This window comes from Parasteatoda tepidariorum, chromosome 6 (genome assembly GCF_043381705.1).
Source record: "Parasteatoda tepidariorum isolate YZ-2023 chromosome 6, CAS_Ptep_4.0, whole genome shotgun sequence".
Classification (NCBI taxonomy): Eukaryota; Metazoa; Arthropoda; class Arachnida; order Araneae; family Theridiidae; genus Parasteatoda; species Parasteatoda tepidariorum.
In genome coordinates this window covers 2903252-2928934 of record NC_092209.1, presented here as the reverse complement: position 1 = coordinate 2928934, position 25683 = coordinate 2903252, and the positions used below count along the sequence as shown (strand labels likewise).

The window sequence follows — 25683 nt, the reverse complement described above, 5'->3', positions numbered from 1 at the left end:
ATTTGCCCGATACTCCAAACACTGATGTTTCTTCTAATCTATCGTCAGTAAGTATTAAAATATCGAATAAATGTAATTATATCCACGAAGAAATTAATATCAAATTGGATGTAATAAATATTTCGGACATTCACCAAAGCGACTATGTGATTGTCAACATTCTCCGGCGAAAGTCAACAACCACCGATTTCGGTCATTCACAGTAACATGCACATCATTTACATAATAACCTCATCACCACGTTTATTTCATACTTTGCCTAAATAGCATTTGTCATTCTATAGAATGCCTAGGCATTATGTACAATGCCTGGGGAAAGTATGAAATGATTCTGACATTTCATACTTTGCCTAAAACATTCGGCATTCAATACAATGCCGGCGTTTCATACTTTGCCGGTACCATATACATGCAAAACACGTACAAAATTATAAATACAATACGCATGTTCACACAATGTACTTACGTATGCACCATATAATAGTAATGCATATACGTTAGTTAGCTTACACAACGCACCTCCATATATATGTACAGACGTACATAAAAGAGTTGGGCATCGATCATAGGCAGTTGTAGATATGTAATCAATTACTTGTAATTGTGATTAATATTTTCAATATTTATCACAATTACAATTCACGTATGCACACATTATGTGTGTACAATTATATATACACTGGGTATACATAAATTGCACATCTGTACATACATACATATTAAAATAACTTACAATAAAATATTTTTTTTAAATATTTAACTATCAATTTTAAATATTTTTTTTTCATTTGTATTAATTGAAATATCTAGATTGCATTTATTAATTGAAACTTATTTAATGCCTAAGAAAAATTTAAAAAATAAATTAATGGGAAAAAAATCAAAATTCGGTATGAAATTCCATTTTTGGCCTCTAAACATATGTATAAAATAATAATTTAAATTTTTATCATTTGTAATTTTAGTTTTAGGACACAAAATTTAGGCAGCGAAGTGGGTTGAGATTGCGTGAGCATGGGGCATAATATAATTTAAATAAGAGTTGAATTTTAAGTTTCTAATTTATTTTAGAAATGTTGATTGTTATGGTATAACAATATCAACATATAGCAATATCTAGATTAGTGTGTCAGTTAACAGTTTCATAGTGGGCTTCATATGTGAAAAGAATCAGCGAACTATCTACGAACAAAGGATAGTCTGATGTAACTAAAATAAACTATTAATGTTAATAAAGTATAAAAACTGGAGTATTGAACGAGACTAAAACAAGAGTGATCTCAGATCACGAAGAGATTTGAAAATAAGTGTGTGCAGCAGAATTTTCAGGGTTAATGAGTCAAGGGGGGGGGGGGNGGGGGGGGGGGGGAGATTACCATAGTTTTATTGAGTGGTTGAAAAAACTACATTATTTTTGCAGCTTACTACAGATATAATTACTTTGTTACAAATGCAGCAGTTAATTACAGCTACTTTTTTATAAATGTGATCGATACAAACTACTTTCGAAATAGTATTTGAAATTATTTGTAGTGACTACTTTAAGGAACCGAACTTTTCTGGAGAAATTAATTGACACATTATGTTTAAAATGGTTTTGAATAAAAAAATCGGCTTATATTAAACGTGAGCAATTATTGGGAAATATTTATTCATGTTTGCACGAGACAGTTTGTTATTCTAAAACATTTTTTTTTTTCGAATTTGTTCATTTGATATTTAACATCTTTTGGATGATACTTCTAGATACTCCATACTTTTTAATTTTTTTTCTATACGTCGATCTAAAAACAAAAAATTTTATTTATTATCTGAGTTATCATTCGATTGAAACTTATCAGCATATATCAAATAGATAAAAATGCTTTTGACTGAAATGTACAATCAAATAAAAGAAATGGGATGAAATCCAATCGCATCCAACTTGGAATCTTGTGGAAATCTTCACAAATTTATATTAATCTTACAGAGCAAGAATGATGTTTTCTTTTATACAAATAATATGAGGAAGATTTTAAATGTGAGCCTCAAAATCAGCGATTGCTAATGCCAATTACGCATGTATGTTGTCATGCATGAATAAGACATTAAAAATATAGTTATTTATTGATAAAATGATTAAATAGCATGTAATATGTTTAAGATTACTATTTTTTATCTGATTTTTGAACTTCTTGACAATATTTTTACTTAATCCTAGATTCGAGAAAAATAAAAAAGTATACAGGTAGTTCCCATTAATTTTATCACGCATAATTAATATAGAGGGTGGAAAAAAAACATAAATTTTTGAATTTCGGTGAACGGTGAATTATACGGTGGCTTTCATACGGTGAAATTGCCTATTATTTTTTAACTTTAGAGGTAAACATGTTTGAAATTTTGTGCTTGTTAGATGGTTTGAATATCCTAAATAAATGAAATTCTGACTAGTAATTTAATTTTTACATTCGCGCAACTTTTTAGAAAAAAAAAGTTTTTATCTTATTTTTCCCAATTTTCACAATGTGGTTCTTCGCTCATTAGTTCCGTTGTAGCATTATTGTTAGATCCGATCATTCCGTTAATTCACCATTTGAAGATGGTTGCAAGTTAAGTTCCACGCACCTACACTCAATCTAACCAACCTTTCATTTTTTTAACTGATTTTTCCACTATGTTTATAGCTAGTTCTAAACAGAGATGGGCATTCGTTATTCAGAATAATGAATAAAGAATAATTAATAATTTTTCAAAATCTTCCTGACTAATGAATAAAGATTTATTCATTAGTCAGAAGCATTTTGAATAAAGAATAAATCATTCATTATTTTCAATCATTATTCTTTATTCATTAGTCAAGAATAAGTGAATAGTTTCCCTGCTGAACAGAAATGATCACGTAAAACTATAATTGATTACAAATGTAACAACTTCAAATAAAAAGTACCTAGTAATAAACTACTTGTAATCATTTTTATAGGTTACAAGTAACGATATCCGATAAAAAAAATTATTATGATTACCTGTAATCACGATAACTGGTATATGATTCGAAATATCCGAAATCTTTTATTTTAAGCAATCAATGTAATCAAATGTATACCAGGCAGTGGCACTTAACTAGACCTAGTATATATTTCGGATCATTTACCAAAGGTCTAGTCATACTGGGTCTAGTTCAGAGCCACTGCCCGGTATACATTTGCCCGATAAACCCTACACTGATGTTTTTTAAAGGCTCAGAGCCACTGCCCGGTATACATTTGCCCGGTATACCCTACACTGATGTTTTTTTAAGGTCAAGCACCAATGCCCGGTGTATATTTGCCCGGTATACCCTACACTGATATTTTTTACTTCTCAGTGCCACTGCCCGATATACCCTACACTGATATCTTTTTAAGGTCAAGTGCCATTGCCCGGTATATCCTACACTGAAGCTTTCTTAAGGTTCAGTGCCACTGCCCGGTATACATTTGTCCGGTATACCCTACATAGATATTTTTTAAGGTCAAGTGTCATTGCCCAGTATATATTTGCCCGATACTCCAAACACTGATGTTTCTTCTAATCTATCGTCAGTAAGTATTAAAATATCGAATAAATGTAATTATATCCACGAAGAAATTAATATCAAATTGGATGTAATAAATATTTCGGACATTCACCAAAGCGACTATGTGATTGTCAACATTCTCCGGCGAAAGTCAACAACCACCGATTTCGGTCATTCACAGTAACATGCACATCATTTACATAATAACCTCATCACCACGTTTATTTCATACTTTGCCTAAATAGCATTTGTCATTCTATAGAATGCCTAGGCATTATGTACAATGCCTGGGGAAAGTATGAAATGATTCTGACATTTCATACTTTGCCTAAAACATTCGGCATTCAATACAATGCCGGCGTTTCATACTTTGCCGGTACCATATACATGCAAAACACGTACAAAATTATAAATACAATACGCATGTTCACACAATGTACTTACGTATGCACCATATAATAGTAATGCATATACGTTAGTTAGCTTACACAACGCACCTCCATATATATGTACAGACGTACATAAAAGAGTTGGGCATCGATCATAGGCAGNTTTTGACGTCACATATAGATATGGGCGTACATACATATAAACACGTACAAGCCATATATGTCTATACATACAAACATTTTTGTACATGCATATGCACACTCATACGTTACATACACATTTTTTGATGATGTACATAGATATTTGCGTGCATACATATGAACATACAATACACGTACAAGCCATATATATCTCTACACGAATTTTATATGCATGAATATGTACATAGATTGTATCTATAAACAATGTTCTTGCGTACAATTCACGTATATACCTACATTCATATTATGAATGTACTTGCTTGTATATACATGCATACGTACATACATATATTGTCTTTACATACGTACATACAAAGCAACATATATGTTTACATGCATATTATATGCAAAATTACGTACATGTAATGTACACAGAAATGATGTTTGTGCATACTTAATTACATTGTATTTACGTGTGGGCATTCATACACGCATCTTATATGCATGCGTCAGTTCATACACAAACGTGCATACATACAAATATTTCATGAGTTTAAAATATATCTATGTATGAGCAATTGTACGCATGCTAGATATATATATATATATACGTCTACATACATACGAACTTACATGTATTGCTCGAATATTAATAAATTATATTTATGTACATACGCTCATTCTACGTACATAAAAATATATTAACACATACATATAGATGCATACAAACTGAATGCTTGCATTTTCGCTGGTTATTCAAGATTTTATTCAGAAAAATTAGCCATGACTAATGAATTATTCATCAATCATTATTCAAAAATTTGCATAAATTTGCTTTAATGAATGATGAACAGTGAATAAATTTACATATGAATAATCATTCAGAATAAACTTATTCTGACTAAATTCATTTCTGATAAATTTAGATTGAAATTTTATTTCTGATAAAATTTCCGTGAATGATGCCCATCACTAGTTCTAAAGATAGTAGAATTCTTTGGCTTAATGCATTGTATCTATTCTCGTTTTTTATATCTGCTACTGTAAAGAACAGAAATGGGTGGTTGTTGACTTCCACCGGTGAATGTTGACAATCACATAGTCGCTTTGGTAAATGTTCAAAATATATACTAGGTCTAGTTAAGTGCCACTGCCCGGTATATATTTGCACGGTATGCCTTACATCAATATTTCTTGAGGTTCAGTTTCACTGCCCGGTATGCCCTACATCAATGCTTTTTAAAGTTCAAGTTCCACTGCCCAGTACGCATTTACGTGGTACTCCGAACACTGATGTTTCTCTTAATCCATTCTCAGCAGATATTAAAATATCGAATAAATATAACAATATCAATGAAACAATTGATATCAAATCGGATGTAACAAATATTTCGGACATTCACCAAAGTGACTACGCGGTTGTTAACATTCACCGGTGAAAGTCGACATTCTCTTGATTTTGGTCTGTCACGGTAACATATCTACTACACTTTTAAAGTATGATTTTTTCGGAGAAATGAGGTTTAACTGGCTTCGGAAGAAATCTGTATTTCGGATGTAACCATCTCTAGCTTCATGTTTCCGTATTTTATTCGAAGATTCTGTAACAAGCTTAACAATCCGTTCCCACAACTTAAAAGGGGGGAATGTAACTTTGTTATTTCTCTAATACGAATGATACCTGAATCGATGAGAGATTTATTATTATATTCACTCAAGTCTCGTAACATTGTTTAAGGTAACTCATAAGTTTCCAATTAATATGATTCCAATGTAATCCAAAACTTGAAAGTTAATCATCGGTATGGGATACGAAATTCGGTCTTTGCTCAACAAATTGTCAACCTGTAATATCTGCTGCACGTTTTAAATGGAATCATTTTGAGGCATTGGCCAATCGCGATACTGTTCCTTTGTCCCATTCCAAACATCAAACCGTCGAGTTCTTGATTTACATATAAGAAAGATCTTAAAGGCAAGGCGAACCACCCCAAAGAAAAAGACAATGAGAAAATTGGTACAACCTAAGATGAAACTTTCAAGCTTCTAACTACCTTAAAATTTATTATTTGGAATATTTATGTGATATACCCTCACTCACCGCTGCACGACTAAAGAGAAGATTATATTAATCACTCTTTAATTATGAAACTACCCCTACAGAGTGTTAAAAAAATCAACGGTGTGTCAAACCTGCGACAGAGACTTCGTGTAAAATATTTGACCTATCTAGAGTCAAATATTTATCCGAGGTTCATCAAAGTATTTGCCACATTTCTCCACAAAAAAAACAGACTTTATATGTGTAGTAGTTATAAAAAAGGAATCTTAAAAATACGATAAATCAAAGAATCCTATTACATTGAAGCTCTTTATAAATAAACTGCAAATACGGGTGCAAATACTCCACGAAAAATTTGCATCGAACTGGATGTGCAATTATTTTTAAATTGTGAGTTACTGGACTGTTCTTATCTAACATAATGAGCAAAAAGATATACAGTGAAAATTACTAGAAATTGGTAAACTTGTGTTTTTTTTCCAAAACGCTGCACGAATGTTAAAAAATTAAACTGGTCATAACGTATTTAATTTCGGTTGTTCAAACTATGATACTAGCATAAGAAACTAAGTCGTGTTTATCTAAAAAATTTTAGACAGCTTAAAAAAATTTAAAAGGGCGTGGTTTTAGTTAATTTCCGTGTACAATGCGCTAGTGAAAGATATTAACCGGTTTCAATTTTTTGCTATTTTTTGCAATTTTTTGCTAATTTTTTACTATAATCTACAACTTTTCAGCTATAAAGTGTTCCGAAATTCAAAAAAAAAAATTTTTTTTTCTTCGTCCCACTTTTACGAATAACACATTAAAAATATAGTTGTAATGATTAATGGCATAAAATGATGAACTGACAAATAACATGTTTAAGATTATTATTTTTTTTATCTCGTTTTTATGCTTTCTTGGTAATACTCATAATTAATCTTATATTGCAGTAAAATACAACAAAAGTGTATATATGTATTTTTTAAATAAGTTAAGATGATTATTTAGAAAATACAACAAAAGTGTATATATGTATTTTTTAAATAAATTAAGATGATTATTTAATAGTAATGATGATGCATATTCTTCTGTAAAGCACTGTTTATTAGTCAATAAGTTAAATAAGTTTTCAAAGTTTTGAAACACAAGTTTTGAAGTTTTGTTTCACAGTTAAAGATCTAAATTCGGGATGTGACTCAAATCTAAATTTTTGCTTGAATTTAATTTAAATGTCATTTTAAATGATAAAGCACGAAAATTAATCGGGATAAATTGTATAGAGTTCATTAAATTTTAAAGAGTTCGTAATTTTTAAATGTTTATCTTTATAAATATTTGTTTTACATACTTTATTTCTTTTGTTAAATAATATTCGCAATAAATTTGACAAATTTAATTTGTTCTATTAATGAGTAACTACTTGTTTATGGGGTGGTTTTAAAAATGCTCCACCAGACAAAAATATTTTTGAGCAATAATAATTTTAGTCAACAGGAAATAAATAAAATCATTTTTAAGTATTCATTGTATAGCATGTTATCACAGTCAAATGTGACTTGCATCCGTCAGCCAGTTTCATAAAGATAACATATTTTTTTGTTATCTCAGCTTTATTGGCGATAAATTAAATTCACATTTCAGACCTCAGAGAAAACAAATTGCCCCCGAAACCTATTATCGGTCACACTCAATGTATACACGATTACCTTTCTAAAATACAAAGAAATTTAATACATGCAATCATGAAATCTGTGAAACCTCTGTTCCAAAGTAATAAGAGCTCACAATGCCGGATCGGAACGGTAAGACATTGGATTAATTCTCGTTCTTCTTATTCATTCATTCTGTGTTCCATAATCATATTTAAAATGCTTTTTTTTTAGAATTCGTAAAAAATTAAGTTCGTATGAAAAAAATTCACATAAGCAAGTTTTCATGAATTAACTTTTAATTTTTTTTAAAAAAAGAAACATTTTAAAGTGCTCGCAAAAAATCATTAATGAAAGTGAGTAGCTTATAATCATATATGGCAACGTTACTTTTAAAAAGTAACGAGTAAAAGTACAAGTATTTTTAAAAAAAGTAACGAGTAAAAAGTAAAAAGTTCTTATTTTANCATGAATTAACTTTTAATTTAAAAAAAAAAAAACATTTTAAAATGCTCACAAAAAATCATTAATGAAAGTGAGTATCTTATAATTGAAGTACAAACTATTTTAACCGTAGACAAACATGAGATGCAAAATAATATAATCTTAGAAATTTTGAGATGTTAACAAGAAAAACAAATATTTTGTAAAAAACGGGTTCAGCCACCCTTCTTTATCCTATATTTGAAAGGTAACATACTGAGCACCGAATGCGGTTATCAAAAAATAAAGTACGTAAGTAATAATTTATTATCGCCAGCGTTATAACTGTTTTTCTGTATTTATTATTATTCGTTACTATATTACTTGTTACATTTAACAACGAAATCTTATTCCAGAAACTGAACATACTCACAATTTACGCAGATGTCATATTATACAAGTACAATAATAAATAAATAAAATAGCAATAAGTAAAACGAATTTATCTGCTATTATTGTTGTGAAAATATAATTTATCAAAACTATTGAAATGGCAATAATTTGAAAGCACTCTTTATTAAAGGAGACATTTTACTTTTAACTATAAAAAGCATATAACTTAACTCAAGCGTTTTAGGATATATTTGAATGCTTTAAAAGAATAAAAGAAAGTAGCTTTAAATAAAATCTTCGATGCGGTAAAAGTTGAAGTATCTACGCAAAAGCAAACAAATTGCAAAGTATGGAATACTTTTATCTTATAATGAGCATATAACTAGTTTTATGGGGAAAAAATAGTTCGTTAAGTAGTTTCAAATGAGTTCAAAATCAATAACAACTTGTTTTTGAGGATTTTCAAACTTTAATTCCTAAAGAATAATCGTTCTTCACCCCTTATTGCACGATTAATAATCACGCACTTCGTTTTCCAATCAATATATACTCAATAATATCGATTGAAGGGAGGTTAAAAACGCAAATCAAACTATCACAATTATTTTATTTAATGTCATATGCATTTTAATTATTTCAAGTATGCTTTATATGGATATATAAACTATTAAGAGTAAATAACTCAAGAATAAACATCATACCTATGTACTAAGGTTTAATCTATAGAAACTAAAACTTTATTTGTACAATCATCAAAATACATTCACGAATAACAAAATACTTATGGAACATGACACGCAAAAAATGTATCTTGCTTCTCATTTTATTTTCTTCACTTGTTTTTTTAACTATGAATAAAATACCTGTAAAAGCCTGCATTTTATTATTATATGTGGAATTTTATATTCATTAAAGATCTGACATTTTAACCACTTTTTTTTCAATCATTATAGCTCCAATAGTATCGATATAAAAGTTGGGAAAAACAAAAACAAAAAAAATACCACAATATTTCTATTTTTTGGCATATATAATTAAACTATTTCAAATACGCATTTAATTATTCAAGTGTTCATTAAACTATTTAAAACACGCATTTCTCAGGCATTTCGTTCATTTTTAGAACAAAATGATGAATAAAATGCTTATATAAGCTTGTATTTGATGATTTTATATTGAATCCATTTCATTTATTAAAGATCTGAAGTAAAAGTAAAAACTCATCATTCTGTTTTGCATTCATCAATTTCCTGATAATTCACTAATTTTCATAAATATCTGGAATTTTTACTATTCAGTTTTTAACCAGGCAACTATTGTAGATTAACTTGTGTGTAAACAATTTGAATCTTGGGAATCAAATTGATTTTTATCTAGACAGAAAGTTTCCAAACTATTTAACATTAAATAATTCCTTAAAAATAACAATCTATACATAAGAAAAAAAGAAACTCGTTCTCAATAGGAGGAATAGCCAATTTTTCTTTTCAATTCGAATTATTTATTCTCTGCTAGCTTTTAAGATCTGACTTGACTTAATGAGTCTAAACTAATTTTCAAACTGAGAATCGACATGACAAAATATCTCCTCTCATTCCCGAAGAATGTTTCCAAGACGAATTCATTCATCTTACGAAGAACTTTTCTTACCAACTCAACATCTTCCATACTCAATTAGTCACGAAGAACTGACCTAACTTGAACACTAAAAATATTTTGTAAAAAATGGAGGCATATTTTCCTTCTAAACTTAGAATCGCAGTCCTACCCATTCTAGCCAATATGAAAGGGATAGAAATTAAAAGAATCAATGACACAACGATTATCTCGGGTTTTGAACTCTTAAAGATACTGTCAGACACATTACATTTCGAATATGAGATTCTTGCTCCCTCAGATTATTCTTACGGTTTCAACGGTTTCAAGGATGAATTCGGAAACTGGACCGGAATGGTCGGAATGCTCGTAAGGAATGAAGCTGACATGGTCTTTTCTCTAATAGGTATCACCGAAGAAAGGTCAACTGTAGTGGATTTTAGCTTACCTTACTTCTATCTCGAAAAAACATTTATGATGAATTATACTTCACTTTGCCAAAAACATCAGCTTTCTTGTATCCTTTAAGCACATTCGCATGGATTTTATTCTTGATCGTACTGCTCTTTGTAACAGTGCTGTTTGGAACATTGATTTCTCCAAAAGATTCCATTACTTCCGTTTTCTTCAATTTGTGGGGATCTTCTTTCGGACAAGGAATAAACTACAACCCTCGTTCAATGTTCAGACGGATACCACTTGGAATTTAGTTCGTTTATTCATATGTTCTGATTCTGTGTTACAGCTCAGTCCTGTAGTCATTTTTGACATCCCCCATCAGAATGAAGCAATTAAAAGATTTCAAGGATCTGTACGCCACAGTCAAAGATGGGAAAATGGAGTGCCGGGCAGAGATTCGAACACTGGAAGCAGATTATTTGTCAAAAAGCAATATACCCCATTTCAAAGAATTAGGTGAATACATTAAAAAGAATAAATGGTATTATCAATCTTTTATCGACACAAGTGTTCCGGAAAACGTAGCAATACTTGGGCCACCCTTTCTATTTAGCACGACTTTTGGTTCCCCAGAAAAGTATTTTAATTCGAAGGACATTTTTGGAAATTTTCCGATAGGGGTTGCAATCAGGAAAAACTTTTGCTGCAAAGAACGCTTCAATACAATCCTTCTCCGAATTTTAAGTGGTGGCTTATACAATAAATTCATGGACAATATCCTCTTTAAAAGCGAAGTCTTGAGAAAATTAGACATTGACCATTCTCAGCGAACATCAGAATCAGTTTTAAAGTTGTCAGATTTAGGTGGAGTGTTTATTATTCTTTTTATAGGCTGGACAGCAGCTACTTTTGCTTTGATAATTGAAATCACCTACAGTCGATGGTTACGCTCAAAACCGCGCCAAACCAGACATGCAAATCACTTTTTGCTAATGCAGCGTTCACTATCACTGTTTTTCAATTTCAGGTATATTATTACGATAAGGTTCGAAAATCGATTTTACTAAATCATATATTAGCTCCAAAACCAGATTTCTATGACATAATCTTTTATAACTAAAATGAACCACATTATATTCAATGCGCTTTTATTGATTAGAGGAAAATTACTTAAATTTTGACTTTCCAAAATCGTACCTTCTCTAGTATGTAAAGAAGAAGGAACAAAACATTGTTTTAAGAACACTCTATATGCATAAAAAAGAACTAAAATAATGTATATGTTCCACTTATTCGCTTAATCATAAGACCTCAGTAATTTTGAGGTTAGTACAGTTTAGGGAACAAGTGATACGAATTGATAACTTGTATCATAAAACGTACATCTTGAAAAGCTCGAGAAAAAAAAATAATTTTCAGTATTTAATGCACATGTACTATAACCAAAATCATAATATAATTAGCTGTGCTTTACTGTTAAACTATTTCGAATATCATTGTTAATGATTTGCGATCGTTAAAAACATTTATGTGTGGAAAGTGGTACGATTTTCACAACTTTATTATGTAATAGTTATTATAAAATAATCTTTCAGTCTGATTGATTTTTAAGTGATTTTTGGAATTTTTATTTATTTATTTTTATTATGAAAAGAACATTATTACGTATCTCTCAATTATCGAGGTCATTGAGTCATAATGAAATATTGTTTTTCATCAAATTAATAGTGTGTATCAGATAATATTGTCTACAGAAACACCAGAGACGAATGCAAAAGAAAATTTCTATAACATAATAACGCGAAACCTCATACGTCTTTAGAGTAGGGTTTTTTTTCATCCAACTTGTATCCCTATATAACTACCGCTCTTTCAAATATCTGATACAGTTATTCCCTTTTTTTCACATGATTAGTTTAGAAAGCTGATGATACTCCCTTTTGTTCATAGTCATGATGCAACCTACTCACGGTATCCGAGCTATTTGGGAATTTTTTTGTTGTTGACGTAAATACGCATTAATATGTGAGCACATATTGCATAAGCATAAATTTCACACAATGACTAACTCCCTTTTTCGAAACATCTTAAATTTAAGGGTCAATTTTAGTCATAGCTTTTTATATTTAGGAACTATTTCCCCAAATAATAAAGAGTAGCACCTCTAAGCGATAAGAAATTTTATACAAAAAAATATTTATTTTGTAAAAGGAATTTTAAGTAACAATGCTAGTAACAACTTTTTCATCAAATTTTAAACTGTTTTTTATTTTATGTAATTAATCAATGTGTGCAGTGAATGAATCATATAATCATGTACTCTAATAAAATAAAACACAAATCTAAGCAATTTTAATTTTTTTTAAAAATAGTTTTGTATGATATGAATAAATATAAAAAAATGTTGAATGAAACTATGAAATAATTGTTCTGAAAAGTAATATCTTTTCCAAATTTCAGTAAATTATCCTTTTTATATATTAATATAATGTATCATTTAAAAGTTAAAATAAATAAATAAAAATATATGAGAAAAAGTGAAATTTAAAAGTATTTAAAGTCATTAGAAGTACAATATAGGGGAACAAACATTTTATTTTGCCCTCCAATTGAGATACAAACGCAATTTTCCCCCTTCTAAAATAAGGGGCATTATTATAATTATTTGTTACTACTAATTAAAATTATCATTGTTAATGAAAATTACTTTCAATTACATTTTCAAATATTATCTAAAAATTTACAAAACTTTTGTGTCGTGAACTCCTTTTAAAATAGGTTGCGTGCAAGATGAGTAGTATGTAAGAACAAAAATAGTGGGACGTTCGAAAAACTCAGTCTTGTGTTATGATTAAGAAGATTTTTCGACTAACCAGTTATAGTTTTGTAGACAACAATTTTGAGATATGCAGCATTAATTCGTTAACTGTAATATAAGTAAAATTAACATTAAGGGGTCAATATTTTGTATCACTCTTCTGGTCAAACTATTCGGACCCTATTTCCTAGATTGCGGCTACTACCTTCTATATAGTTTGGGGGTAACATATCCGTCGAAAAAAAGGTATGTTTATTCAGGGAAAGTTTCGTAACTTAATATATCATCTGCATTAATTAATTAACATATTTGAGGTCACACTCTTAAACCCTCAAGATTTAATCCTGGAACGTGAAGATCCGATCAAAAGAAATTCAAAGTAATTCCTTTTTTTTCTTCGCTCTGTACGTTAAAAAAATTTTTTCTTAAATTTTGAGCCTAATTTTAAAAAATTTCAGTTTTATTGAGCAACTTAGATAATACTTTAGAGCTAATAAGATGTTCTAATTGATTTATGGAATAGTAATTTGATGGTTGAAGCAATAGTTAACATATAGATTTTTTTAAAATAATTAGAAATATCTGGATCTTCCTTAAAAAACTTTAATCTTATGTTATAAGTTATAAATAACATCCTACCTTCGCTATAAGGTACATTAGTTACGGTTCGAATTTTTTGGGGTATGAATATTAATTAAATAAGGTTGATTAGTATTTAATTTCTTAATTAGACACAAAATTGTTCTTACACTAAATAAGTACAGTCTTAACGAAAATAACAAAAAAAATACTCTCAATATAGTTAATATTATTAGCTGTTCATAAGATTATCTGAAACTTTATCACGTGTGTTCCTTTTAATACCTAATTAGCGTAAGTGTACTATTTGTTAAACTGAATTTATAACAGAATTTATTAAGTATATCTCGAAAAAGTAGAAAACATGTGAGAAAATATCATTTGATTTATATTTGATTGCTTAATTGCTGCTGACTCATTCATTAATCATTTGTTTGCATTTTTTTAATTTTTGAAATTGCTCTTTAAACTTTGAAAGGGATTTTTACCACAGAATTTCTAAGTGAAATTAGTACTGAGGTAATTATGAAGCATGAGACAACACCTCTCATGGCTAACCCGACGGCAATGAGACTATTATTTATTTATCCATCCATTTAAAAAATATGCGCTAGTTTTAAGTATAACTCAGTTTGGAAAAGATAGGAATAAGAAATTTAAAAATAAATTTTTTTTGGGTAATTTAAAAGCTTTTGTCGCCCATACAGCATTAAATCAGTTAGAAAAATGTTGTGATTGGATAAGATTAAATTTGTTCCTTTATTTTTAAAATCCATCATTTAAGTCCTCAGTTACCTGTGTGTATGACAGAAGTGGTACTCGATTGACTGTGTGCATCGGAGAGGTCCTCAGTTGTCGGTGTGTGTACAGCAGAATTCCACTGTTGATGATGAGTATAGCAGAAGTGCGCAATTGCAGACGTGTAAACAACAGAAGCTCTTAGCTGCATGAGTGTTTTAGTAACTTTTGTCTGTGGTTCCAGTTATTAGACATACATGAAGTGTTCTACAAGTATCAAGCACCATCTTGATTATTGATTTACGTGAATTTTATTTTTTGAATGCATATACATGCCTGAATACATCTGCTCATTTATCAGAAATGTCTTTTTAATTGATAGAACATTTAAAGGATTAATTTTGATAAATTAAACTCTATTTTTTCTTCATTAGCGTAAAAAATTAAACAGGCTGTTCTACTTATTAAAATTAATTTTTTCTTATCTTAGAAATGCTTAAAAGAATTGCTAAGCATAAGCAAATTGAAGTCAGAAACTAGTAATTATTTCAAAAAATCCGCAAGTTGTAAGCCGGAGGGGTCAGAGACTTTAAGACACTGCAATTTTGCGACCAGTGGCATAATGGTGGCAATATGATCTGCATTGCGCACCTGCCACCTTTTCTTCCCAGAGAAGATGGTTTCCATCCATTACAAGTTGGGTGAGCTTAAAGCCGTAACCGGAGACAGGACCCTAGCATAAATACATTTTTAAAAAATGTTAAAAAAAAAATATACATTATATGAGAGCTGAAAGGAAAAATTTTGAATTTAAAGATATAATAGATATGAGATGATTCCGTATCTAAACGTGAAACATATCTATCGTTCGCAATGAAATTTTTATAAATTGTAAAACACAAAGTATATACATCTCAGAACTAGATGTTTTTAAAATTCAAATGATTTCGAAAAGTCTAACTCGATAAAAATGTACGCTCTACAACATTTTCAACTAAAAGTCCTCGAATTGCTGTGTAAAGTGTGTAGGTTGTATATAGAAGTTTTCGCTTACCTTGCAAAACTGCTTACTTTGAAAAAATAAAAATATTTTAAATTTAAGGTTTAAGCTATTATTTATTCTGTATTAGAACATATATATTAGAATATATATAGAGAGAAAGCAAGGGGCAGAAAAAGAAAAATAATAATAAAATAAATAAACAAGAAACTGGGAGGAAAAAAAAATTCCGAAAAAAAGACAAAAAATTTTAAAAAATCCGGAAAATAAATTCATCAGCTCACACAATTATAACCGCAAAAAAGAGTGCTTTCTAATATTGTATCAATATTGCCAAAGCAAAATATATCAATACAATAGTGTGAGGAGCACTCAAAAAATTTACAAAAAAATTACAACAAGTAAAATAGAACATAATAAGTATAAATATCACTTAAAAACAGAAAATAAAATATTGTTGTTATTGTTAATTTACGTCGCACTAGAGCTGCACAATGGGCTATTGGCGACGGTCTGGGAAACATCCCGGAGGATGATCCGAAGACATGCCATCACAATTTTGATCCTCTGCGGAGGGGATGGCACCCCCGCTTCGGTAGCCCGACGACCTGCGCGCGAAGTCGAGCACTTTACGGTAGCACAGTTTAACGAGGACCAATACCGCACACCCTCGGTCCCTACGCAGACTGATCCAAGTGGTCACCCACCCGCACACTGACCGTAGTCAGTGATGCTTGACTTCGGTGATCTGCTGGGAACCGTGTCTTAACGATCAGTCCACTGCGGGACGAAAAATATAAAGAAAAACAGAATATAACATGAAATGTAATCTATAAAGCGAGTAGCGAATTCAAATGAACTTACATGAACAGGAAATTTTTCAAGAATGATTTAAAATATTTTCGTAACAAGATTGCCAGATTGCAAAAAATGAAAACAAAAGCGCAAATTAAACTAGAAGCGTTACTAGAGAAGTTTTGTATTAAAGTGCGTTCTTAATGCATTACTGAAGTGAGTTTGATTTGTTAATTACCAAGGATGGGCCCGAAAATGTATGTGCGCAAGGTAATATTATACTGGATAATTTAAAGAAGTTGACAGTTAATAATTTTGGAAAATTAATATTTATTTAAGAAAAAAATACAAAAGAGAAAGAAACACGAATTGCCTGTTTTGCACATAATTTTAGCCACAGATTTGCCCGAAGTGGATTTGCACATAGAAAAATTATATAAATTAACAAAGAAATTTTTAAGTAAATAATTTTAGCCACGGATTTGCCAGAAATGGATTTGCACATGGAAAAATTATGTAAATTAACTAAGAAATGTTTAGTAAATAATTTTAGCCACGGATTTGCCCGAAATGGATTTGCACATGGAAAAAGCATATAAATTAACAAAGAAAATTTTTAGTAAATATATCTACAATAATATACGATTGACTCAATGATTTTATATAGAATTTTATTACTTTAGTTGGGTATCCATTGTTTTTTTATCAAATTTTGGAAGAGTTCATCGATTTGTTTTTTTGGATAAATAAATATTACTACATATTCTTTTAATTCTATTCATTTCATTAAAAGTGGTATTTAAATAGATGCTCGTAGAAACATTAGAACTCCAAGTAATTAGTTTATTAATATTAAAATTAAAATCATTTCTTTCATCGTATAAATCAACAAAGCAGATATTTTCAACCTTTATAATACCCAAATCTGAAATATTGAAACTAATATTATCATCATGATTACGAAGCAAGATTAATTCCTCGGGGTAAATATCATTTAATTAATCCAGCTCACATTTCTCTCTAACACTTAAGACCATCCGCCGAGTGTAAGAAGAAGGCCTCTTTAACATCTGCTTATATTAATAGATGTTTTTGAAATTATAGGATCTGTAAAATCATTGGATTTTCTTGCTTAACTAATCTTTCTATTTTTCAGAGTTCCGATGGTACCATCGCTTATAAAGAATTCACTCCAATCCAAAAATCATTAGATTCGGAAAACATACCCATTATTTTACTCCATGGACTTATGAGAGGGAAAGAAACATGGGACGAATGTGGTCAAATCATTTCCATTCGAACAAATACCAAAGTAAGTAAAACTACTTCAAGCAATTTTGATCCGATAAGTGAATACCTAGCATGCATTGTAAAAACTGTGATGTAATTAATATCTCTCTAAATTCGGCGTTGAAAAATCCAAAAAAAATGTGTAAATACAGCACCAAGCTCATGCGCATTTACGCTATACGTGAATTATTTTCCCTGACAAAAACATCAAATGAAAATGCTGAAATGAACAACCCATCTATCTTTAAATGCGCTTTCAACATCAAAAGTCTGTAATGGACGTAAATGGGCCACCCATATGAATCTATATAGGCTTCCCATATAAATAATCTCTAAATGGCCTCAAATGGACAACCCATATAAATCCAAACGGGCTATCTATTTGAACTCAAATAAGCAACGCATAAAAATTTATATAGCCATTTTATGTGAATTATCTACAGAAAGGGATAAGTAGGCTACTCATATAAATCTATATGGACTTCCGACATAAAAAATATACCATGGGTTGAAATGGGCTGCCCATAAAAATATATATGGGCTTCCCAAATAAATAACCCCATGATGGGATCAAATGGGTGACCCAAATGAGTCTATAAAGGCTTCCCATGTAAATCCATACGGGCTGCCGATAAAAAAATATCTGTTTGGTCTCGGATAGGAAACATATAAAAATCTATATGGACTTTTCATGTGAATTACCTCAAGATAGGGATAAATGGGGAGCTCATCTAAATCTATATGGACTTTTCATGTGAATTACCTCAAGATAGGGATAAATGGGGAGCTCATATAAATCTATATGGACTTCCGATATAAAAACATCCGTATAAAGTATCCCTAGGTTGAAATGGGCAACCCATATAAATCTAGACATAGACCGCCGATAAAGGAAATATCCATATGGGATGAAATGGGCACTCCATGAAGCTCGATATCAGCTACCCATATGGAAATCCAACAGACAGACGTTGATGGGCAACCCCCAGGTAGATCTGCATAAATTTTCCAGTTAGATTATGTGGATTTTCCATGCATTCAGAAAATAACTATAATTAGTTTTTAATAAGGATTTGAATTTTATTCTGAGTGGAATACTTCATATTCGTTTATTTAGTAAAGAAACAATAATAATTTTACGTTGAGGGCAGAATTCTATCAGTTTGATTGTATTCGTTGGATATGGGCCAGAGACGGTGTCCATAGGAACCCGATAAATCCAAAAGAGTAGCATATGGGCCAACATGGGTCTCCTTTTTCTGTGCTGCTTGGGATGTTGACCCACTTAGGACATCGTTAGTATATTGCTAACAATCAAATACGAATTGGTGTAAGGTTTTCTTCAACCGCTGCATGAAACGTGAAGAAAATGACCATTTTTTTAACTGAGGGGTGAGGAGAGGACAACAATGTGCTGCGCAAACGGTTTTAGACCTGAGGTGAAGATTCGCTATCAGGGACTTCAAATCTAGAATTTCATCAGAGGAGGCTCTCAGTGATGTGGGATTGGAAAGATATGGTGTTTTTTGAACTCCAACAAAGGAACGAAACAATCAATTCACATCTGTACTGCTGGCAATTAGACAATTTGTCATCCAGGGGCCCTATCAACAGCTTCACGGAATCTGATTCCGATCGAAATGAAGCTCTCGTGACGTCATAAATCCGTAAATGTCAGTTAGGCAGTATAACGAGCTCTTGATTCCGCTCGGAACTAAATTTCGATGCGAAATAATTACGAATCCGATTCCGGCAGGTTTAGAGCAAGCGAAATCTAAATTCCGATAGGAGTTTGCTTATTTTAGTGATCAAAATGGTGCTGTTTTCCGTCAAACAACTAGCTATTGCTGAAGGGAGTGATCGAAGCACTATTAAGAGAAAGATCTATCGGCCCCAAAGATTTAAGATGTTTCAATATCCCGACAAAGAATTTGGAAGTCAATTTAGAGTGACTGAAAACATTTGTGTCGAACTCATAGAAAAACTTCGGCCAGCGTTGGACTTCCAGCAGAAATGCCTTCTCTGTAGAAACTAAAGTAAGTACGTAATTTTATTTTGTTCTTTTATACAATAAAATATGTCTCTAGAATTTCTTAATTATCAGTTATAACTAGTTTTTATTCAACTTAAGACTTATGTTTATAAAAGTTGGAAACATGGGATTTTGCAGTGATTTATTATTATTTTACTTAGCTTTTTTTGTTTAGTTATTGTTCGATAATTTAAAACATCTAAAGCTTTTTTACTAAAATCTAAAGCATGGGGATAAAGCACAGTCATAAAACATGGGGATAAGATTCGCATGATTATATATGCTTACAGCACTAGGTAAGCATTGGCGAATTTTTACAATGTAAGCAGATAGGAAAAAAATCGCCAATGCTCCAAATGGAATTGATACTTGCAAACTTAAAAATATATAGGTATCTAAATGTTTGCCTTGCCGTAAATCGCAAAACGGAAATCTTTCCAAAATTTTGATGTGTTATATTTTAGTTTAATTCCTTATATATTTTCTCTTTCCCAAAATTGCTTGCAATGAAAATAATTATAGACCACCTTGATTTTCCTTCTGGAATTTTATTCTAATTGTATTCAGAAGTGGATATTAATATTCTGATAAAATTTACACATTTAATGCATTTATAACTTTAAGAATTGATTATGATAATAATTTTTAGATATATTAGAAATTCAGTTCATATTTTTTATTACATTCAAATAATTTTTTTCCTAACATTGTTAGAAAGTTGTGTTCATATTTTTTTTTCATTAAACTTTTCAAATATTATTAAAGTTTGAAAGTTCCTTTTAAAATAATGCGTTAAACTATTCCTGATTTAGTTAGTACATTTAATGTTATGGGTAGAACTTTGTACCACTTTAAGCTTTGTACTAATTTATTTATTTAGGTGATTCTGGCTATCCACTAGAGCCATGGCTCATAACCCCTATCGCAGGAACATCAAAATTGGTGGAGGAAAATTATAATTGCAAGCAGACTCGGGAGGAACGTCATTGAAAGATGCAATAGTGCATTAAAAGGAAGATTTAGATGCCTCTTAAAAGAAAGAGTGTTACACTATACACCAACAATTGCTGGCATGATTGTGAATGCCTGTGCTGTACTGCACAAAATGTGTATGAAGGATGGGTATGTTATTACATATGATACCCTTTCAGAAGATGACATGTCATTTAATACTGGCTTGCCAGCATGTGAGGGCAGAAACGCTGCAAGAATTCGTGGCAGAATTGTTACCATGATGGAATAAAAAACTTTCGCTTTTTTGAATAAACATTTATAAATTAGTTTCAGATTTGCTTATTTATTAATTTGTTTACTTAACTGTGAACAAATTAGCAATGTTTAAATAACTTCGTTATAAGCGATCGAAAAAAAAACAAGTATATCAACTATGTGATAATGCTTCAAGTTAGCAACAAATACAACAACTGCAGAATAAATTGTTACTAAAAAACCAAGAAAAATATACAAAAGTTTAGTAAATTACAGACGCAGAGCACAAAAATACTGAGCCAATCGAAGTGGCAGCATTTCTCCCTTTGAGCCTTTTAAAACTGTACAAGAAAATTTGGAGAATTATGGTTACATTAAAATACTTTATACCGAGTTTTTTTATTTGCATTTAATAAGCCATATAATTAAAAGACATCTAAATGTTGAAGGTTCCCAATACTATTAAAGATTATTGAATTTTAAAAACTCATTTATCTCTTATTTAATATAAATTCATATTATTCCTTTTAAATTTTAAGAATTATTATTTTATTAATTAATTATTTATTAGTTATTAGTTAATTATTTATTAGTTATTAGTTAGTAATTAATTATTTATTAGTTAATCATTTTAGAGCTGTTAACGAACAAATGGAACAAAATAACTTTCGGAATTATGTTATAAACTGTTGTGATATATTAAAAAGCCTATCTATTAAATGTGATGTATTTGAAAAATGCCCTACTAACAGTCTTAAAAAAATACTTTATTTTACTCGAGATTCCAATGCTACCAAAAGCAAACTGCGCCCATTATTCATAAAATATTAAAGACACTGGTAATCACGTGGCAAAGATATATTTTACGCTAAAAATTATCAAACTACTATGTAATTTAATTTTAAAATAAGCACTAATGAAACAAATATATAACTAACAAAAATTATTTTTATTTGACAACACTTTGTTCTCGAAAGCTATGGCTTTTCTCAGTTCAATACCATTCTTCTCTTCCGATCAGCCTCATTCATCTGCTCAGCTGAATTTTTAAGCCTTCAGTCCTAAGTTAATGATATTTTAGCTCGCATAGAAGAAGAGAAAACAAACATATCGCTGCCAGATTAATAAATTAGAATTATAGAAATTTTCTAATTGGTCAAAGTTAGTCCCGCCTGCAAACTTTAATTTCGCCGGAATCGTACGGAATGGCGGTAACGATTCCGGATTCCGATATGCTCATGTTACGGAAAAGTGGGTTTTACGAAATTGGTAATCCGATGAAAGCTAGTTTCCGAGCGGAATAAATTTCGGTGAGTAGGGTAATAGGGCCCCAGAAACGTCTAGAGCTCGTCAATCGTAAAGGAGTAGTGTTCCAGCACGACAACGCAAAACCACATACATCATTGGTGACCGGTCAAAAGTCATTAAAACTTGGATGGGATTTGTTACCCCACCCACCAAACTCACTTCACCTTGCGTCGTGACATTCCCAGTAGTTTCCCTCTTTTCAAAACTCCTTGTGTGGAATAATGTTAAATTCAAATGAGGATGCAAATCAGCACCTTGTTCAATTTTTTGCAAATAAAGTCAGGTTCTTTTACAAACGAGGAATTCACCGAACAATGTCGAAAGGTCATCGAACACATATCATTGATTAACCTTTAAATAAGTATATGACTTTGAAAAAAAACGCACAAAGACTTTTAAGTCAATCCAATATTATAAAAATAATTTAGCTATCCTTAAACCCAGTAGAAATGACCATGACAATTGTTTTTATAATTATCACATTATAGTTCTATTTTACAACAATAGATAAATAAATGAATGTTTGTCTGTGTGTCCTTTATAAACTACTAAGTCAACCAACCGAGAGTGAGGAAATTAGGCACACTGATTGTTCAATGCAAGGGAAAGAAACTATGAACTACTATGAACCGTTTGAGTGGTCTGAGAGAAAAATAAATGAAATTATCTTATTGGTTAACCATTGTTTTAAATTTAACTCTTGACGATTGTATCTTCAACTACATTTGCTAGCTCATAGCTCTTTTTGATCAAAAAGATAGTTTATTACACATACTTTAATAATTCGTTCATTTTTTTTCACTATGTCAGATGTTAATGTGGAAGCATGAGAAGACTGCGCCATTCAATTACTATTTCTAAAGTAATCCGAACTTGATGAAATTCTGATAGTAGAAAATTTCGACTGTCATTGAGTTGGCCGTGAACAGTAGCATCGTGCGGAGTGATGCTGAACACAAATAATCTCTATTCCGATGGGATGAACTACAAAAAATTGTTTTGCTTAATTTTATAACGTAAAGCCACCGGAGCAGCCAACAAATAATAATAAGTAAAGAAATAATCAAAATTATTTCAGCGTTCTAAATGGTGTCGTTATTATTACTGTATCATGCCACATTGCGGGTCTCGCTAATTTGTGCATAATTATTTCCTTTAATATGATAAATAGTATATTATAATCTAATACCCGACAGAGTTTGAATATTATAGGATAATATAAAGGGAAGATATAGGCCCATATTTCTATGCAGTAGATAAGCAACAATTTCTTCATATAACGCTATTTAACGCACTTTTTAAATATAAACATGCATACTTAAATAATGTGCACGTTTTAGGCTTTTAATTTGTCTATAATAATGTCCTTTAGTATAATACTATAATATGTTGTAATGTAATATCTGACCAAGTTTAAATATTATAGGTTAATATTAAAGGCAGATATAGGACCATGTATATATGCTGTATATGATCATCAATTTCTTAATTTTTGCGCTTTGAAACGCAATTAGAAATCTATGCATACATATTATACCTTTCAGTTTTATGCAAGATTCCGTAGTATTGTTTAGTACTAATTTAATGATATTTTTTTATTCATCCAGCACAAAGAACGGGTTTGCAATAAATGTTCATGTTTTCTTTTTTATTTAGGTTTATTCCTTAGACGCCAGAAACCATGGGGACAGTAAATGGGTTGATACGATGGATTACGACTCCATGACTGATGACGTAGTTCACTTTATGGACAGCATGATGATGCCGAAAGCCATCATTTTGGGTCATGGCATGGGTGCGAAGACCGGTATGGTTTTAGCCCTGAAATACGTAAGCATATCAAAGACTCAACGATTAAAATTTTAGTCAGTACAGTACACTCTCGATATCTCGAAAACCTTGTTACGTCAACAAAAAAAAATTTCCCTCTTTCATTATTTATCTTCCTGTTATTTTGAATTCCTATGTTGAAGGGTTTCTTCTCAAAATCTTGCTATGTCAATTTTTTTTTCGAAATAGAAAATGAACTTTTCCGGAAAAATCACAGCGTAAATTCATTGTTAACCAATTCTTTTCTATTTAATGCGTAATTGTTCTCGTCTTACTTTTAAAAATAAAAGTATCATTGTTTTGTTTAGACTTATCGTCAACTATCATTACATATAAGGTTTAATAGTCTTATGTTTCAGGATTCTTACTTTTAAGAGCAATATTTTAGATTTTTTTTTTTACTTTTTAGAACTTAAGTTCGAGAACTCGCTTTCTCGAAATTTTTTAACGTCCCTAACTTTGAGTCATCGAGAGTATACTGTATTTGATAGAGTACGGCCAAATGATGGTTTACATTTCTTTCAATTTCAATATTTGTTCAATATTTTCTCAAATTAACTATATTTTCTAACATTTTTCCCTCTGTATTTTCACTCTAATATTTGTGTAATATTTTTTCAAAATAACTATACTTCCTAACCTTTTTTCCCACTTTTCTCCAGTCCAGTATTTGTAAAATTTTTTCCCAAATTTACTATATTTAGTCAAAGATGCTATGGCATATCTTCGGATCATTCTCAGGGATGTTTCCCCGACCGTCCTCTATAGCCCATTGTGCAGCTCTTGTGCGACGTAAATAAAGTACCTACCTACCTTACTATTCCAACTTTTTTTTTTACTATTTTCTAAAAATAATTATTTTATTAGAAAAGAATAAGAATAAAAGATTTCATGGTGAATAAAATTGATATTTTCAAAATTGCTTAGTTCAAAAAATAACAACGCCTGGAATTTATTTTGCTCATGATACAAGCTAGATACAAACTAGAACTCAAAAATTTTAAGCTTTTCACATGCCATTTCAAGCATGTTAGTCTAAACAATACATGACCGGATGAAGGTTTTTCGAGCCCAAACATCTTTTTTGAATGTGTTGTGATGAAAGTGTCTAAATAAATGTAGCTATTCATTACAACAAAATTTCAACCAACATTCACTTACAACCAAGTTAACCGTTCTCATTAGAGCACATATGATGAGTAAATACAATAAATGAACATTACATGAGTTAAAACACTATGTGAGTTAATACATATGATGATAAAGATCAAAATTTATTTTAAAGTAAATTTACGCAGTAAATAAAAATCACCTGCTCGGGCATTGCGAAATTTTTTTAAAGATTTAAAGCCAATCGAATTATTAAAACAATATCACTTCGTTTTTGTTTTCACATTTAAATTTAAATTCTCTATGTGTAAAATATATAAAAATATGTATATATATAAAAATATATATATATATAGTAAGACACAAATATTGAGACATACACCTTTTTTTTGAGACAGG

General features: G+C 30.5%; 1 protein-coding gene across 1 annotated transcript in view; it reads left to right on the top strand.

Annotated features, from left to right (window-relative positions):
• Positions 1 to 7739: 7739 nt before the first annotated feature.
• Positions 7740 to 25683, top strand: part of LOC107453902 (uncharacterized) — a 24550-nt gene continuing 6606 nt past the window's right edge. Inside the window, exons 1-3 of the mRNA XM_016070915.3 lie at positions 7740 to 7917; positions 17662 to 17817; positions 24001 to 24174. Coding sequence (XP_015926401.2) covers positions 7858 to 7917; positions 17662 to 17817; positions 24001 to 24174 — 390 coding nt within the window. The 5' untranslated portion in view covers positions 7740 to 7857. The remainder of the gene's footprint in view (positions 7918 to 17661; positions 17818 to 24000; positions 24175 to 25683) is intronic.